Genomic DNA, 17,719 nt, shown 5'->3' with positions numbered 1-17,719 from the left:
GTACCAAGTTCCATACACATGCCTCATTTAAAAATAGTTACTTTTTAATGATGTTACTTGGCAAGTTTTAATAGAAAATTAAACACTTGATTCATTGCGTTTAGTCGGTTTATAACAAGGTGTGTGAAAACTTGCAAAGTAACATCATTAAAAACTAACCATTTTTAAATGAGGCATGTGTATGGAACTTGGTACTTATTCAGATCTCACTCCTTTTATAGGCGAAGCATTCCCATATTATCGAACTTGGCAGTCTTTCACATTTTTGTTTTGGGTGGGATTTATTTGTATTCAGTAATGTCTGACTCAGGAACAACAAATATATTTTATAAATGAGAGACAAGATGAACGATCAGTGAAGTTTTCGTCATTCAGCTAAAGGACAATGCTCAAAAAAAACCCAAGCCCGGCGCAAACGAAAAGTAACTCAAATTATAGGTAATAATAAGTAATGAAATACTGCATAGGAGGCATCATCGAAATCAATGGCTAAATGTATGAAATTGCTATTTGATTTTTTAAAGGGGTAACATGAGCAGCTGGGGCTTATAGTTTAATTAAAGTGCTATCTGAAACAACAAACAAGTAATATGGCAAGTAGTTAATAAGCTTCTCCAAAAAGATAAATCAATACCGAAATACAGGCTGCAGCGCCCACGTCATCGCGTCATGAGCGTTTTACATTACTTAGGGTGGGCTAGACATGAGGAACAGTTCGCGCATCCCGCAACATTTTTGGATCTCGTCGTGTTAGAAATAAAGAATCGATGACTTTTAAGCGTTATTAGATATTAAAATGAAAAGTGCATTCATATCCTGTTTTAGTTCTATCATCCTATTATTTTGTAAAAGTAGGTAGAATAGTGGAGAAGTTGCTATAAACATGTCATTATGTTGCTCTTAAACCACAACTGTATCTGTTTGCTGTTCCTTTTACTAATACATTATGTTACCTCTAAAATCTTGAGTAGCAATGTACCGCAGATGTTAAAATTCGAATAGCAATTTCACGCATATAGCCACTGATTTCGATAATGCCCCCTATGTAATATTTAATTACTTATTTTTACCTATATTTTGAGTTACATTTCTTTTGCGCCGGGCCTGGGTTTTTTTCTCATACTTCATGAGCATTGTCCTTTGTCATTCATTCAATCATCGCCATAAGAGCTTTAGTATGGTGTTAATTATTAGTTGCCGCTCCTGTATCGCTTTTATGCCTCTACTATGAAGTTCTAATGGAACTATAGACTGCAAAAAGTTGTGCCCCTTTGGCTGCAAAGCTGCTGCATAAGGTCTGTAAAGCACGCTCTGGCGCTTAAGCTTGGCACCTTTAGTAATAATCGGATTGGCTCTAAAGCTCTTAAGCAACAGTTTTGTGCTACTTGGGTAGTGAAAACAACGATGACGTAAATGGTCCATTTCTATATCTACATATTCGTTTTATTGAATACTTTTCTTTATCAACGTTGAACAAAAAACTAGCGATCTAACGACCAGATGTTTCTATTTAAAAAACCGGCCAAGAGCATGTCGGACCGCGCTCAGTGTAGGGTTCGCTTTATCCTACAGAGCAGCTTGTTGTCGCTGGTAACGCGACACGCGCGCTTTGACGGTGCGTCTAAAAAACGTGGTCTTCGTAGGCCCTTAGGCTAGCCAAAGATGTATTTTAGTAATGTCATCTGACACCTACAATTTTACGTGCCTTCCAAAATGCAGAGGAACTTGTTACGGTAATAGACGGGGATCTCTCAAAAAATAAATACATATATTAAATACCTTGAACTTATATGGTTCTTCAAGGTAAACTACAAGCTGTGACAGGTCTTGCCTTTTCAGTCACCATATGATATTTGGATCTTCAAAACAAAGAGCAAAAGTTATTTCTATAGCCTATTTTTTTAATACTAATAAACCTGAATCAAACATATACAGTGTTTATGTATAGTAAGGTTTTGAGCAGAATATCTTATGTCTGTGAATCACTCGTGAAGTTGACGGCCGAGGTGAAAGTCATGAAGCTGTGTTTGTTATTTATTTCAATAATGTTTGTGATATTAGTGGCGGCAGACTTTCGGTATCCAAGTTTCGGTGACTGGGAGTGTGACTATGTGGACATTTTTGAGGATAATTATATTGGTAGTTTGAAGTTTAAGCGCAGTGGTGATGGTAATGTTATAGATGACGATAACGATGCTATAGATGAAGATGATGATGATGACGATGATGGAACGATACCTGATGACGAATTGATAGTGTCAATCCCTGAAGATGATGAGGGTGACGACTCTATTCCTGGTAATGTTGCAAATGCTGATGCGTGCCCTGGCGGAGCAAGAGTTCCTAGCGGTGCGTGCGCAAAAAAACAGTGACGATATACGTAATACATACATGTGTTTCCGAACAAGGGCGTTTTATTTACACCTGATTAATAAAGACGGCTAATACCCATTAATTTGGTGATTTTACAATATTTAAGTGACTTATTTGCAATCTCAGCGTGATAAGAAGTGAGCTGTGGGATTGTTCGAAAGAGGTACATAAAGGGCTCGAGAAGGAATATGATGGGTTTTATTTAATATGAGTCTGACACTCCCTCGCTGCACCTACAGCGGGAGGAGACTTTTGATGACTCCCAAAAAAACATGTGTAAGGAGTTAAGGAGGTCAGGCAAAGGCACAAAGGCAACATTAAGGTAAATGTGGTTGCTAATGCACAGTTTTGTGTTTACAAAGTAATTAAAATAAAAAAAGTTGTTTATTTTATCTTTTGTCTATTACGCTTTCACGCTGAAACGGCTGAACCGATTGAGATAGATAGGTACCCCAGATGCGGGAATAAGTAATAGGAATAGATAGGGATAACTTTTAATCCGAACGCGGGACGTATTTCTCTTAGGGCACGGACGACGTCGCGGGCTAAATCTAAATATAGTATAATAGCTATAGGTCACTCAATCACTCATCATGAAATGTCAGAAACTGTAACCACTAGAAGTTAAAAAAAATTGAGAAGATAACAACTGAGGAATTCGGATGACGTCATCCGATTCCAGCAGCTTACAGTTAGGTATTAAACCCTTGGCAGTCGTTACGGGTAGTCAGAAGTCAGTAAGTCTGATATCCGGTCTTCCCAATGGATATTGGGTTGCCCGGGTAACTGGGTTGAGGAGGTCAGATAGGCAGTCACTGTGGTACTCAGCTGCATCCAATTGGACTGGAAGCCGACCCCAACATAGTTGGGAAAAGGCTCGGGAGATGATGAAGTGTGTGACGTCCCCTAGAATTTGGTTCGTCTCCGATAGATATCCTTTACAGTTGATAATATTACGAGTAGGTACTTAAGCCACAGTAATATATGTAAGTATTATCAATGAAATAGATCATAGTAGTAAGCATTAATGAAGCTTTTCAACTAAAAGATTCACCTCCAAGGTTGACTAGTAACATTATACAGTCTTTATGGTTTTAATCTTAAAAAACCAACATTGACGTAAATGGTCAATTTCTTATTGAATTCTATTAATATCAAAGTATGTCGCTAATAATATAAAATAGTCAACGTTCAATGAAATAACTAATTGTTTTTTATTTCACTTATGTACATTTACACATACGCACACTCATTTTAAAACAGGATAAGAGACATAAGTACATATTTAAGTTTGGTATAATTTCAAAAATACGTACAAACTCGTTGCCCCATACACTAGCCACTAATCTCAAATATTATACTCAATTATGTTAATTAAGCCAAAATTAATTCAATATTTATGACCATTTCAAAATAATTTTAGCCTCCGTATACCAAATGAAGTCTTAGTGATCCGGTTATCAAATCATTTGCGGTGTTATTCTCAGAACGTGCAGTCATGAACATATATCTATTTTGTGTTTTAATAATGTCGCTTAGTGTACTGGTAGTTACTGCTAACTTTATTTACCCGAGTGCTGAAGATTGGGTGTGCGAATTCGATGGCGAAGATAACATCGAAGTTTTACAAGCTACACAACAACTGCATGTCAGATTTCAAGACTCAGAATCGTAGAACGACGTAAAAAACATACATATATAAAAAACTTAATTAATAATATTTTTTGCGTGCGGAAATGGCGGGGTGGTTTTTAAATACGGAAAGATACAGTGCTTGAATGTGGTCGCAGTGAAGAAAATTATATCATCAATGCATATTATGTCATATAAACCAGTTATGTGTCGTCAAAATGATATGAAGAAATCGGTGATGATGTACCCCGATTTGTGACGGTATCCTGACAGTTTATCAATGAATTGTTCAAATAAATATTGTGTTAGTTACAATTTGTTTTAATTTTCATTCAAACACTAGAGGTATGTAGTGTTGAGTGAAATTCTTATTGGTTGGTAGGCAGATAAACTTTTATATATGTAAGTCATCCATCCTCCGAGCCTTTTCCCAAACTATGTTGGGGTCGGCTTCCAGTCTAACCGGATTCAGCTGAGTACCAGAGCTTTACAAGTAGCGACTGCCTATCTGACCTCCTCAACCCAGTTACCCGGGCAACCCGATACCCCTTGGTTAGACTGGTGTCAGACTTACTGGCTTCTGACTACCCGTAACGACTGCCAAGAATGTTCAATGACAGCCGGGACCTACAGTTTAACGTGCCATCCGAAACACAGTCTAACAGTGTCTAAGATAAACTTAGAAAGTACATACAAACTTAGAAAAGTTGCATTGGTACTTGCCTGACCTGGAATCGAACCCGCGCCCTCATACTCGAGAGGTTGGTTCTTTGCCCACTAGGCCACCACGACTTTTTACTTTTATATATGTAAGTAGACAACCTATTTATGTATTGCGATGTTCCAAAAAAAAATACCAATTAATTAAACGGTTACTTTTAGCCTTTCAAAGAAATATGTCAGATAGGATACTTAAATCTTTTGTGCTTCAGCCAGTCATAAGTACTACCTACAGACTGAATTATTGACCAATCTTTCTAAGTATATCTTAGACACCAATGACTGTGTTTCGGATGGCACGTTAAACTGTAGGTCCCGGCTGTCATTGAACATTCTTGGCAGTCGTTACGGGTAGTCAGAAGCCAGTAAGTCTGACACCAGTCTAACCAAGGGGTATCGGGTTGCCCGGGTAACTGGGTTGAGGAGGTCAGATAGGCAGTCGCTACTTGTAAAGCACTGGTACTCAGCTGAATCCGGTTAGACTGGAAGCCGACCCCAACATAGTTTGGGAAAAGGCTCGGAGGATGAGTTTTTTTTTTTTTATTAAAGGTATACTTAAATGGATTGTTTACAATCCATTTAAGTTACTGGGGCCCGATTCTCCTAATTTTACTTAAGCAACATACGATTCACATTCGACTGCGATCCACCGACTCGATTACGATTGAAGCGTATGTGGCATTCCGCTATTTTTTCTTTGAAATAAACGTTTTTATCCTTTTCTGTCATTCAATAATGAATCATTTTGTCTGCAAATGATTTACGATTGCAATATGATTGTAGAGCAAACCACCAACTACAGTATAGACCAAAATCACCAAAATAGCAGACCAATCGCACACCAATCGAATGTCGTTGGAATACGATTGGTCTTGTATTAGTAGCAGAATGCCCGATATGGTTAAAACTGCTATTGTGATCATATTGCGATTCGATTTCTATTCGATTTTGACATTATTAACTTAGGAGAATCGGGCCCCAGGTAATCGTTTACGATTCAGATTAAATCAAGCATATTTTGTTAATTATATGATGAATTAACTTGATCAATTATTGAAAGGTCAACATGTCTAGTCTTTGACCTCAGACGCATCTCCTTGGTGACTTGTCAATTTTTGTAACCTCGACCTCATAGCTTCTAATATTAATAATAAAATATAAATCGGTGTATACTTCCTCTTAACCGACTGCGACAGAAGATGGAAGAAGAATCTTAATCGCGATATGAGGTTAATGATTTTCATCCTAATAATAATTGTAACGCGAAAGTTGGTCAGTATATACATACATATATGTATATGGTTGTAACTCTTTTATGCAAAAACGTCAGGATGTAATTTGATGACACTTTGCAATACTTATATAGCTAATAATATCAAAATAACATAAAGGCTTCTTCTCATGTAATGAATAATTACATACAATATAAACAGTTCTCTCGGGCGCGGGTGAAAACGCAGGTAGAAACTAACTAGCTCGTCATTTACATATGACGAGTTCAGACTACGCACACTGCAAATTAAACATGTTTGCTACGTGTGCACTTCCATTCATCTTCATATTGATTTATGAGCCAAACCAACTATCGGCCGACTAAAAGTTTGTAGTGTGCTCGACCACTTAGATTGATTTGAGAACAATTTGCAGACAATATCCTGATTCACTAAAAAACACAATGCATATAAAATAGGTATCATAGAATAAAATATTTTGACCTTTTAATTTTCAAGATTATTCACATATTTTACCTAAAATGGTAGACTTGATATTTGATATTTTTGGTAATTCAATACGTGGGTAACTATTATGGTGAGACTCCACCAAAGTTGTTCGCGCACATTTGTTCGCGAACAGAAGAAGGATATACCTAAGCGTGTACCTAAAGTTAACCTGTATTCGCTCACAATGGTTGCAAGTTTGGCGACAAATTATTACCTAGAGAGAGTAGGAAAGAAAAAAAATTATGTGTGCGTCACATTGTTGCACACGTGTGGAATCTCGTTTTTACATAATTTTCAAAAACTAGTTAAATAGCACTAGGTACTTCGGGATTCAGCTTTGGGGGAGTACATTCTTGTGTCTATATATTTTGAACAAGTAAAAATCGTAGTAGCCGATCGCATTTAACAATATTCTGGATATCACGTTCTCTCAAAATTGGTCATAAAAAGTTGTAAAGGAATCATTACTCCACTCCAATATTCCATCTAATTGTTGAATTAGAGACATAATTTTGACACTGGCTTCGTACAAGTAATGTTAACCTAAGCAAAACAATAGATAAGTAGATAGAATATTAGGGACGGCCTTAAAGCTAGGTACTCACATCCGGACTGATGTCAGTAAAGTTTGCGCTGGAGACAAACTCCTTGAGGAACCCGTCCAGCTCTGTTCCCTCGATGTAGCCATTACCTAGAAACAACAATATTCTACGTAAGTATCACATTTTTGTCACAATCACTAGAAATATTTACAGAAAATGAGAATTTGTATTTTACACTTTCAGTCTAAAATAGTTGAGCCGATAGCTGCAGTGTGATTCTATAAGACTTCACTCTACTCTAAACATCGCATCTGAATCCGCCGTGAGTTACTACACTAGCGCTACTCTTGCGAGCGTGTTTGCGAGTTTAACTAAATTAAACTCGAGATTTTGACAGATAAAGTGAGAGTGAATAGCGATGTGAAATGCGAAGTGAAATACGAAGTGAAATGTGAAGTCAAATGCGAGTTGTTGTCTGAATTTTATAGAATCGACGTACTGAATTGAGAAGTAAATTCAGCATGAAAGTAGGTCTTTCTAGGGCTGTCCTCAATTATAAGTATACATTACTTGAAAATAAATGAATTATTATCATTATGTTTCTGCCTTTTCTACGTTTTGTTTTAAAGTTAAGTTCAAAATTCTATGTCTAGTTGTCGAATCGACAAATTACGGCCGGTTCACACATGTCTCCGTTTTACTGTTCCGTTTTATCGTGTACGTTTTTTTTTTCGTCGATGGCGTTTTTACTGTATACAGAATACTGTGCCATGTGTGAAGTCACTCATACAACTACATACGCCATCGACGAAAAAAAACGTACACGATAAAACGGAACAGTAAAACGGAGACATGTGTGAACCGGCCGTTAATAGAGAATATTCAAAACGAACGAGGTTAGTACTGATTTAAATAATCCATCGATTTCTGTATCTACCTACTACAAATAACATTTAACATAGGCCATATTCAAACTCCTATCTCTAGTAAGCAAATCAACAGACCAGATAGATTATTGAAATCCACAGTAAAAAGGTAAGGAGCAAAACGTTTGATAGTATCGCGGCCCCAGATCCATCTAGATAACAGCAAGAGTGTTTAATGAGAAACGTTTAGAAAGAGGCTCCGAAAACAGCGGGCACGGCGTTTCCTATACTAATATAATTTATAATAATATTATATCTATATTAATAAAAAAAGAAAACAGATTTGATTGTTTGTTTGACTCGAATAAGCTCCGGAACTGCAGAACCAATTAGAATAACTTTCTTTGACTGTTAGGAAGCTAGATTACCTGCGTTGACAATGGGCTATATTTTATCTAGGTTCTGGCAGTAGGTAAGTAGTGAAACCGAGGGAAAAAAAACTTGTTTTATATTTGTTTATTGTTATTTGTATACTATTTGATAAAAAAATATACAAACTTAGAGTAATGAATGCCATCATTAAAACGGGTTTCACTTAAATTGATTTCTCAATTAATTGCCAATATCTACTGCGGCGTGCGCCACAAGTACTTACGTACATTCAATTCAGAACATGTAGGTACGTACTTACCTACTCGGATGACTAAATATCTGCATTTCAAATATTGCAAAAAGCAATATCGGTTAAGGTCATTCGTTATAAAGAATCACGTAATAGGCAGTGATCGACAGTTCATCTCATATCCTTTTCTCAACTATGTTGAGGTCGGCTTCCAGTCTAACCAGATGCAGCTGAGTACCAGTGTTTTACATAGAGCGACCGCGCATCTGAAATCCTCAACCCGGGCTACCTTACCCCTAAGTAAGACTGATTTTCAGACTTTCAGGCTTCTGACTACACGTAACGACTGCCAAATATGTCCAAATGACAGCCAAGACATTTAATAAAGAATAAATACATCCTTTCATAATAATTAAAACTTAACAGTTACTGTCCTGATATTAAAAAATGTAAGCTATATGATTGACGTCAAGGCTAAAGGTCATTCAGATCAGGTCAAGGTCATCCAGTCACCTAGACAAGTTGCTTGAAAGGCTGGTGACACTTAAATTATACGTTTATTTATTCAAGACGGTACAAAGATTTTGGTAATCATTCTGACCTTAAAAAAACATACAACTTTTTTATGTAGATCATCAGATTTCAGCATTATGAGATCCACCTTAAGGTGATTTTCTACCAAAAATCACTAACAAAAAATGTGTACGTCTCTAGTCAACATTAAAGAAGCGGTCGCCAGTGGAATCTTGAATTGATAATAACAATAAGAGTAAGACTCTGACATCCTTCACTCTGCACCCTCAGAGAGGGGTATTTTGATGATTTCCCATCAAAAAATTAAGTAGTAAGTTCTAAGTTATATCGTATTTCGTGGCCCGCCGCATCTTCAAGGAAATTGAACTGGCCAAATTCCCCTCATTATTCTAAATTTGCATTCATTTTATCTTTACTTGGCAATTTTAGAAGCTATTGCCGATCCTGCCTTTTTTACCATCTAATATTAGTACTTTCAAGAAATGAAAAAGTGAGGAATGTCTTATCGAACGATTTTAGGAAATAGAAAGTGTGGGAGAGTTACTATGAATCTGTGATACCAAAGAAGGTACCTATTTATAAACATACTGATAACCTCCACAAGCAGTTGAACAAATTAATTTACTAATTAAAACTATTAAGAACTATTACAGTAATTAGTTCTCTATTAAATAACTATAAAATATTGATACAGTAATTCATTTCAAATTATCTTTCCAAGTCAGTCTTGTGTGGTTCCTATAATGAAATATTTAATTTTAATATTTTGTGTGGCCTTGCTAGGCCAAGTGCTTGGATATTCAAAAAATGTTCGAGTGGTGAAAAATAAATCAGTTGCAAAAGGATTAAAAAGGACGAATCAATCGAATTTTCCAGCTTCGAGTTTAACGACTTCTGAACCGTCAACTTTGACTTCGAAACCGTCGACTTTGACTTCGAAGCCGTCGACTTTGACTTCGAAGTCATCGGCTATGACTTCGTTACCTCCTTACTCAATAGTGCCATTTTCTGCGTTCGAGGGAAATGCTTGTGCTTCGGGTTTGGTACGATTTAATGGCATATGTGTTGGAATTGATTATTAAAAAGTGTTTTTTTACAAAGTGTGTGCATTTTTTCTTTATATTTTTCGTTGTTACTTAGTGAGTGTACATAAACAAAAGTACCTACTGGTAAGTTACATGCGTCTTCATTAGATACTTCTTTACATAATAACCTCTAGTGATAAAATAAAGTGAAATCATTTTTGTTATTTATTTTCAAGTACCCCAAAACATTCAAAACTACAAAACTGTTTTTTTTTTTTCAGAAAGGTGTATACTTAACGGGTAAAATTTATGTTAATTTTATTAACATAAATTTTAAAAAATAAACTAGTAAAAAAAATCTTAGTAGGTTAAATTCCGAAAATACAAGAAAAAAAGTAACAATAATTAATTTACTCTACATTAAAGATGTTCTTTCTGAATAGTTCGCTAAAATAATTGCAATACTTAACGAAGCTTCGTGAGTTAACACAATTATGAAAACACGGGACGGTTGAGTGCCTTCGCATGAAAATTGAAGAGGCTACAGTGTAGCCGCTACACTTTGCACCGTGGGGTAAGGGGCACAACAGACCCACATTGTCACACAGTGGGTCTATTTTTGACAAACGCTGGACAAAAATATGCTTTTGACTTTTACAATCTATACAAGTGTTTCTAAGCTTGACCTTTTTTTCTGTTTCTACGGTCCCATTGAAGTACCCTTCACTTTTATGGTTCCAGTGCAGATAGAACGAAATATTATTTTAGCCACCAAGGACATAAAGAAAAAAAAGCCTTGTCGATTTTGTATTTTACCTTAGTAACTTATGGTAAATATAAATAAATCTGTTTCAAATGCAAGTCAAATGTTTAAGATCCTAAACAATCACATTTATAGTTAATTCAAATTTATAATTTTGAGTCATCTTCCCACAAAAGGAAAACAAAGGTCAAAAAAAATGCTTAAGTAGCTTTAAAATAGAATATCGAATAGTTTATAATAAGTTCTATACGGTGACGGATTGACTTTTTTAGTTTCATGGAAAATTCCATTATTATTGATTAATAAAAAATTACAGTTAAACGCTTCTCTAATTGAACCCTTCAATTATTTATACTACTAACTATAGTTTCTGCTTAACCACTCTATAGTTGCAAACTAAAGACTATTTACCAACTTCGAAGTTTGGAGTACCCATCTATCTTATAAACAGTGAATATTCAATTGTATTTACAACATCGTACTCAACAATAACTAAGTTTCCAGCAAACTCGAAAGTTTTCAAAACGTTTTGTTTTGACTAAAGTGGAATAATTACGTAAAGACTGGTTTGTTTGTCGGTCTATTATTAACTTTAAAATGGGTATCTATCGAAACAACCCAAATCTGGGTTGTTTCGATGACAAACACAGTCATTTTCACTAATAGTATTAAACTATTTTTACGTAAGTAAAAAACATTTCTCATTCTGCTGTGAGATCATCTGCGTGACAATAATAAGAATGTATTAAAAATATTATAACAGAAAAATATAACAGTTAGATGTAGTCTTCGCTTAAAACACATATGTTTTAGCTACCTTTATGCGGCCTATTTATTAATTAGATATTAATAGTCCCATCGGGCTATGAGATTGAAGAGGTGATTGTCTGGGTTGAGGGAGTCAGGTAGGGCAGTCGCTCCTTGTAAAGCACTGGTACTCAACGACATCCGGTTAGACTGGAAGCCGACCCCAACATAGTTGGGAAAAAAGGCTCGGATGGGTTATGAGATTGAGGTAATAGTGAATGCACCTGTATCTGCGCAAGTGCTTGTGCACTATAATATGTCATGCGTAGCAGGCTGATCTCCTTATATGAGAACAGCCCAATAATGGCCTGGGATTTCATTATTATTAGAAATAGCATCTTCTAAAACCTATTCGTCTACAAATACATTCCTACCTATGAACTGTTCAATATACAAGTATCCATACACACGTGGAAGAATATATTTTTCCTTGAAACAAGACCTCCTCACGGAATCACATAAACAAAAGAAAGTTCTTACAAAAGTTTTGTATGAAACCTGTATTATTTACGTCCTAGCTACGTCTGACTACCTCCATGCGTTGTTATTTTATTAGGATCTATGTTACCTCTGGGATGTTACACAAAGGTCTAAGAAATAACACACGTGTTTATGTAGGGATTTTTAACTATTTACTTCAGCCCACAAGAACAAATAGCACCATAAGAAAATCTACAGAAAATATCAATTTTTTCTATTTTTTTCAACTGATTTCACAAAAAGGAAGACGTTCTCAAACAATCCAGTGTTGTTCTAACCTGTTTAAGATATAGCCTATCTGTGAATTCATTCATAAACGATAAATTCATTTCAATGTGAGCATTAAAAAGAAATATTTTAGAACCAAACAACAACTTTGTGTCTGACAGATCCAGAAGAAAAAAAAATGACGTCATTTATTTGCTCTAAATATCTCTAATAACCGTCATATTAATTGCAGCAAAACTGTCCCTCCAAGGCCCGAATCTTATGGAACTTCAATAATACACTTTGACCATCTTACATTCTAGTTCACACCTAACAAACCAACTTAAGCTTACAGAATCTGTCTGTCTTCTACTTATCTCTTAGGAAAATCTGTCAAAGTGTGAATGGGACTTCAAGTTGACCCGTTACCAGGACAGTTAGGTGGTAAGATCTGATGTTGATTAATACCCAGGTGTAGATGGCGTGACAGATAGCCAGGAGATATACCTTTGGTCAATGGGAGCCGTGGTTGAGGTCAATGGTTGGGATAAGTATGAGATGTATCTTTTGTAGTATCTACAGTAGAGTCGAATTTTGTTTCTATTTTTAGATTGGGGAAAGAAAAACATTGATTTACGAGAACTCTAGCCGTTTCGTGTAGTTTCATGGAAACAACTTCCCGTAGCCAGATAAAATATAGATACCCGGGATATTGCATTGCACCATTAAAGGAATTGTTTAAATCAGATTCGGAGTCTTAAAACAAATTCCTCTTTAAAATATTAACCTAACTTATAGATTGTGCATAGACAAAAAAAACTAAAAGAATACAGACGATAATAAAAACAAATAGGACTACTTTGCAGTAACGTGGTTAAGTAGTTTATGCAACAAACTACGTAGTTATAATGTTATCATTCACTCATATATGAAATCAATTTTGAAAGAAACTGTGTACACATGTGTCATGACTCATGATATTTAGACCAATTCAAATCAGTCTATTTTTAACAGATAGGTATACAAGGAATTCCTTCATAAAGCAAGTAAAACCGTAAAACAACAGTGTTAATACATTTTTACAACGAGACTTTGAATGAACTCAGACAGAAACGATCCAAGTTATTGTGTTATATGGTAGAAGTAAACCTGAATTGTTCGCTGGAAGAAATAACCAATGTGAAACCTATTGAAGTGAATTTATTCGCTTCGTGTGGTAAGTATTCAAACCTAGTAAACCTCTTTTTCTGATAACTAGCCAGATTATCCAAGTAATGTAAGAAAAATTGTGATTTTTTAATGTTTTAACAGCCTTACTTATAAACGTGAATTAAATAATAAGTAATACTTAAGGGCTGTTTAAGAAATATTCTTACTTTTAGGGAAACGTTGCTTAAGCATGTCTTAACTAATGAATCCAAATATTTAATCACTACTTAAGGCTAAATAATAAGTAGTAATTAGTTAAAATGATGCTTATAAGATGATTAGATGATTTTTATAAGTAAGGCTGTTGGTCTTTATTTTAGTAGAAATAGCTGTGCTCCGCAATTCCGAGTATTAATCACATCAAATCTGGCCCGCGGGCGTTAAATCGGTTCAGTGGTTTTGGCGTGAGAGGAAAAAAATTGTAGAATATTGCAGCAATGATCAATCAGAGTACTCCTGTGGCTAAACCACTGAATGAATTAGGTTATTTTTTTTACAATTCACCATAGAATATCATAAAGTATATGTGATAGGATTTAATGTGATTAGGTACGAAACACCCGATGTAGGTTTAATCTCCAATCGTAAAACTTCGGAAATATCGGTTATATAAATGTACCGTAATTATCACATACACATTAAAATTGTTCTTTTTAAATCAGCGCGTCAATAGTTTGTCCTATAAACGCCATCTTGTTTTTAAAAATGTTTCTGTTTTGCTAAGTGTGTTTCCCTGTCGCCCGTAACTTAGTCCAAGGATGGAATAAATACAATATAACTCAAGGCTTGTTTGTCTGTGGATCTTCAAAACAATTTTATGTTAGTAGGTAGAATAGAGTTTGTTATTTTGTGTCAAATTAGCTTTCCTACAGTTTGAGCATATTACCCATAACTCCGATTGAGGACGCTCCTTAATAGATGTAAACAATTTTGATAAGACTTGTTTTAAAAAAATAAATGCAGCATAAAATCATAGTAATTACAGTAGTGATGATGATGATGTCCTCCTAGCCGATTATCGGCTACGGCGGCTGTTCTCATGTAAGGAGATTAGCCAACTACGCAGGACATATTATAGTGCACGAGCATTTGCGCAGACACAGGTGCACTCACTATTCCTTAACTCTCATAGCCCGATGGGACGGTAATCCGACACGACCGAAGACCGAGAGATCAGGCGCAGGACCGACATTTACGTGCTCTCCGATGCACGGGTGTATCAATCACCAGCTTCCAGGCTCCGGGCTGCTTTGTGAAATTCTTCTAAAACCCACAAAGCGATTTCGGCCCGACTCGGGAATCGAACCCGAGACCTCGTGCTCAGCAGCCACACTTGCGACAGCTAGACCAACGAGGCAGTTAAAAACATTACAGTACTAACAACTACTGAACAAATTGAACAGTTATTTTATGTAGTAGCTTATTTCTTTAAAACTGAAATAATTTTTGGGCACAAACAATAAATATTTCCTTTTAATCATATTAACAACGGAAGATCATACAGATATCACAAACTATTTGTTCCCGAATCAATAAATAAATGAAATGATTCCAATTTAATTAAAATCAATACTATTGGTCACCCGGTTTGTAAACCATCTAACTAAAATACTATAGCCATTTTAATAGTCTCGGAGCCTTACACTGCCAAGTTTTACATGTTACGTAACATTTAAGTGACTCATGTATGCCATTAGGCGGTAACTTTGGCGGCAACTTGGGTAAAGCAAAGTTTTTAGTTATATTCAAACTTAGGACAATGTTATATTTTGATGTGTTCACAAAATTGTGTGCGGTTAAGAGTTATTGAAACAGGTTTTAGTTTTTAAGGTACCTTAATGTAAATTAATTTTCTTTGACATTTCCACTTGTGATCGCCATTTTGACAAATGAAATAAAATTGGTTGAAAGTTCAAGTAAAAACAAGAATTTTAGAGTGGTAGTGGTAGTACGATAGTAGGTAAGTTTATAGCCAAAAAATGCCAATCCGCTAGCAAATGGGACACTAATTATAATTAATCTGACTAGGTGATTGAAAAAATATAGTGATTCTATAAGCTGATCATTTCATACCAATTAATATTTATTTTTTATTTAAATGGTTAAATAAAATAAAATATTTTTTTAAGAAGAGCTAAGTAAGTCATAGAAGGAGACTTTTGGAAACACCAAAGGGCGCTGGTGATACCGTAGAATACCTTTCTAAGTACATCTTAATAATTTAGTTTTATAATATTATTAAGTACACGAGAGATGCTGCATCGCCTTGCGCTATAAATTACTTGGATCCAACACTTTTAGAACACCCTAGAGTCTTCATAAATCTGCTTATTTTTATACGCATCTTAATTTTAGTTTCTTAGTCTATGTATGTATAAAGATGTTTTCTGAAGGTTACATTAATTATGGCGTAGATTTAAAGGCTAAATCTGGTAAGTTTTCCATGTCCCTAATACCATTCCGAAAATATTATCCAACAAACCCTTATTATTATATATTTTTTTTTAATTTCGCAACCAACTAACGCCTTCTCTTTGTTTCACGATTTAGTAATTTCCATACAACACAAATCCATTCAGTGAAAATTAAAAATATTTTTCGTATAATCAAGTTAATTTAAAACAATACAAGATATCGATAAAACTATCGACAGCAGTACAGCCTTATTATCCAAAGTAAAATATAAAGAAGACTTACCATCCCTATCGTAATGGCTCCAAACTTCCATGAACTGGTTGGCAGACAGCTTCTTGAGTTCCCTAGAGTCCGGGTCCCGAAACTGCCTCATAAAATTTGTGGCCCTCTCGAGGTTAAGCCTTTTGGCAGACGAATTAGAATCGATACTCATTTTTATACCAAAAATAATCCGACTAAAATATCACTTTCAAAAAGTATCGATAAAAATAGTTAACGGCAATCACTAGTTCGAATTTTAAATATTTGATTTGAACTTTTTAAAGAAAATATGAAAATAATTTCCTTTTTTTAAAATAGACTCTAATTTTTACTATGATTTGGCTTGATTTATTGTCAATGTGTTAATAAATATAAAATGTATTTTTTACGTATTTTGTTTTAAATAACACTATGTGGTTTGTTCGGGATTTTCATCTCATCTGAAACAAAAACAAAAATAGGTTAGAAACGAATATGGAAGATCATAATGAAGTTTACATACTCATACATACTCTAGCTTATTAAGGTAGAATTCCGTGGATCGGCGGCCTACGACAGTCATCGGCCGCGCGCGACAATAGTCAACCTATGAAAATGTATGGCACCGCTGCCGAGGCCCGCGACAGTCGCGCACGGCCGACGAATTTCGTGAGCCGCTCGTGGCCGTACGCATCTCAACATGGTCTAGCGCTGCCATACATTTTCATAGGTTGACTATTGTCCGCGCGGCCGACGACTGTCGTAGGCCGCGCGCGGCTGCGACAGCCGCGATCCACGGAATTCTATCTTAAATCTCCTATAGAAACAGTAAATAAACATTTCAATAAAATTATACAGCAAAGTTACGGCTGGTCGCACGTAGGTAAAATCGAGCGATACGCGTTTAAAATTCCGCTATTGTTAAAGCGCTCAAAACATTTAGTAGGTACGAAAAATAAACAATAAAAAATTCCATTCATAGAAAACAAACGAATGTCGGAAATATCTATTATTGCCGAAGTTCACCGACAATACATATAAACGTCAGTTCTCTTTAAATAATTGTTTAATTCTCACATACAATTTTCCAAGTAAACAGTTGTTTTAAGAAACAAGATATTTATTTTATTCTAGTTTTCAGTATTTGTTGTTATAGCGGCAACAGAAATACATCATTTGTAAAAATTTCAACTCTCTTACTATCACGGTTCTTGAGATACAGCCTGGTGACAGACGGATGGACGGACGGACGGACAGAGGAGCGAAAACAAAAGGGGGCCCGTTTTGCCCTTTGGGTACGGAACCCTAAAAACGGACGTTTAAGTTCTCGGTGCACTCCGGCCTAAGTATTGTCCTGTTTCCACTTCATTCGTTCTAATTTAAATGGAAGGACAATTTCGAATAATCTGTCTTCATTTGAAACTAATTCAGCGAGGAGGAAAACGCCTAACGAACATTGGCAGGGCTCTAGAATGGCTCTAGAGTACTTGTATATGTCAACTGTCAACCGGTCGATATGCTGTGAAAAACAAAAGTGCTTTTCAGAAAACGGTGGGCACCATA

At 35.6% G+C, this 17,719-nt stretch overlaps 1 protein-coding gene across 1 annotated transcript in view; it reads right to left on the bottom strand.

Moving 5' to 3' along the window:
- Positions 1-17,719, bottom strand: part of LOC124641125 (calbindin-32) — a 154,632-nt gene that overhangs the window by 97,191 nt on the left and 39,722 nt on the right. Inside the window, exons 2-3 of the mRNA XM_047179107.1 lie at positions 16,199-16,617; positions 7,052-7,137 (exon numbers count right to left, since the gene is read on the bottom strand). Of these exons, the coding sequence (XP_047035063.1) occupies positions 7,052-7,137; positions 16,199-16,349 (237 nt within the window). The 5' untranslated portion in view covers positions 16,350-16,617. The remainder of the gene's footprint in view (positions 1-7,051; positions 7,138-16,198; positions 16,618-17,719) is intronic.

The sequence above is a fragment of the Helicoverpa zea genome, chromosome 22 (assembly GCF_022581195.2).
Source record: "Helicoverpa zea isolate HzStark_Cry1AcR chromosome 22, ilHelZeax1.1, whole genome shotgun sequence".
NCBI classification, from domain to species: domain Eukaryota; kingdom Metazoa; phylum Arthropoda; class Insecta; order Lepidoptera; family Noctuidae; genus Helicoverpa; species Helicoverpa zea.
The sequence above is the reverse complement of the archived record's forward strand: the minus strand, read 5'-3'. Positions and strand labels throughout refer to the sequence as shown.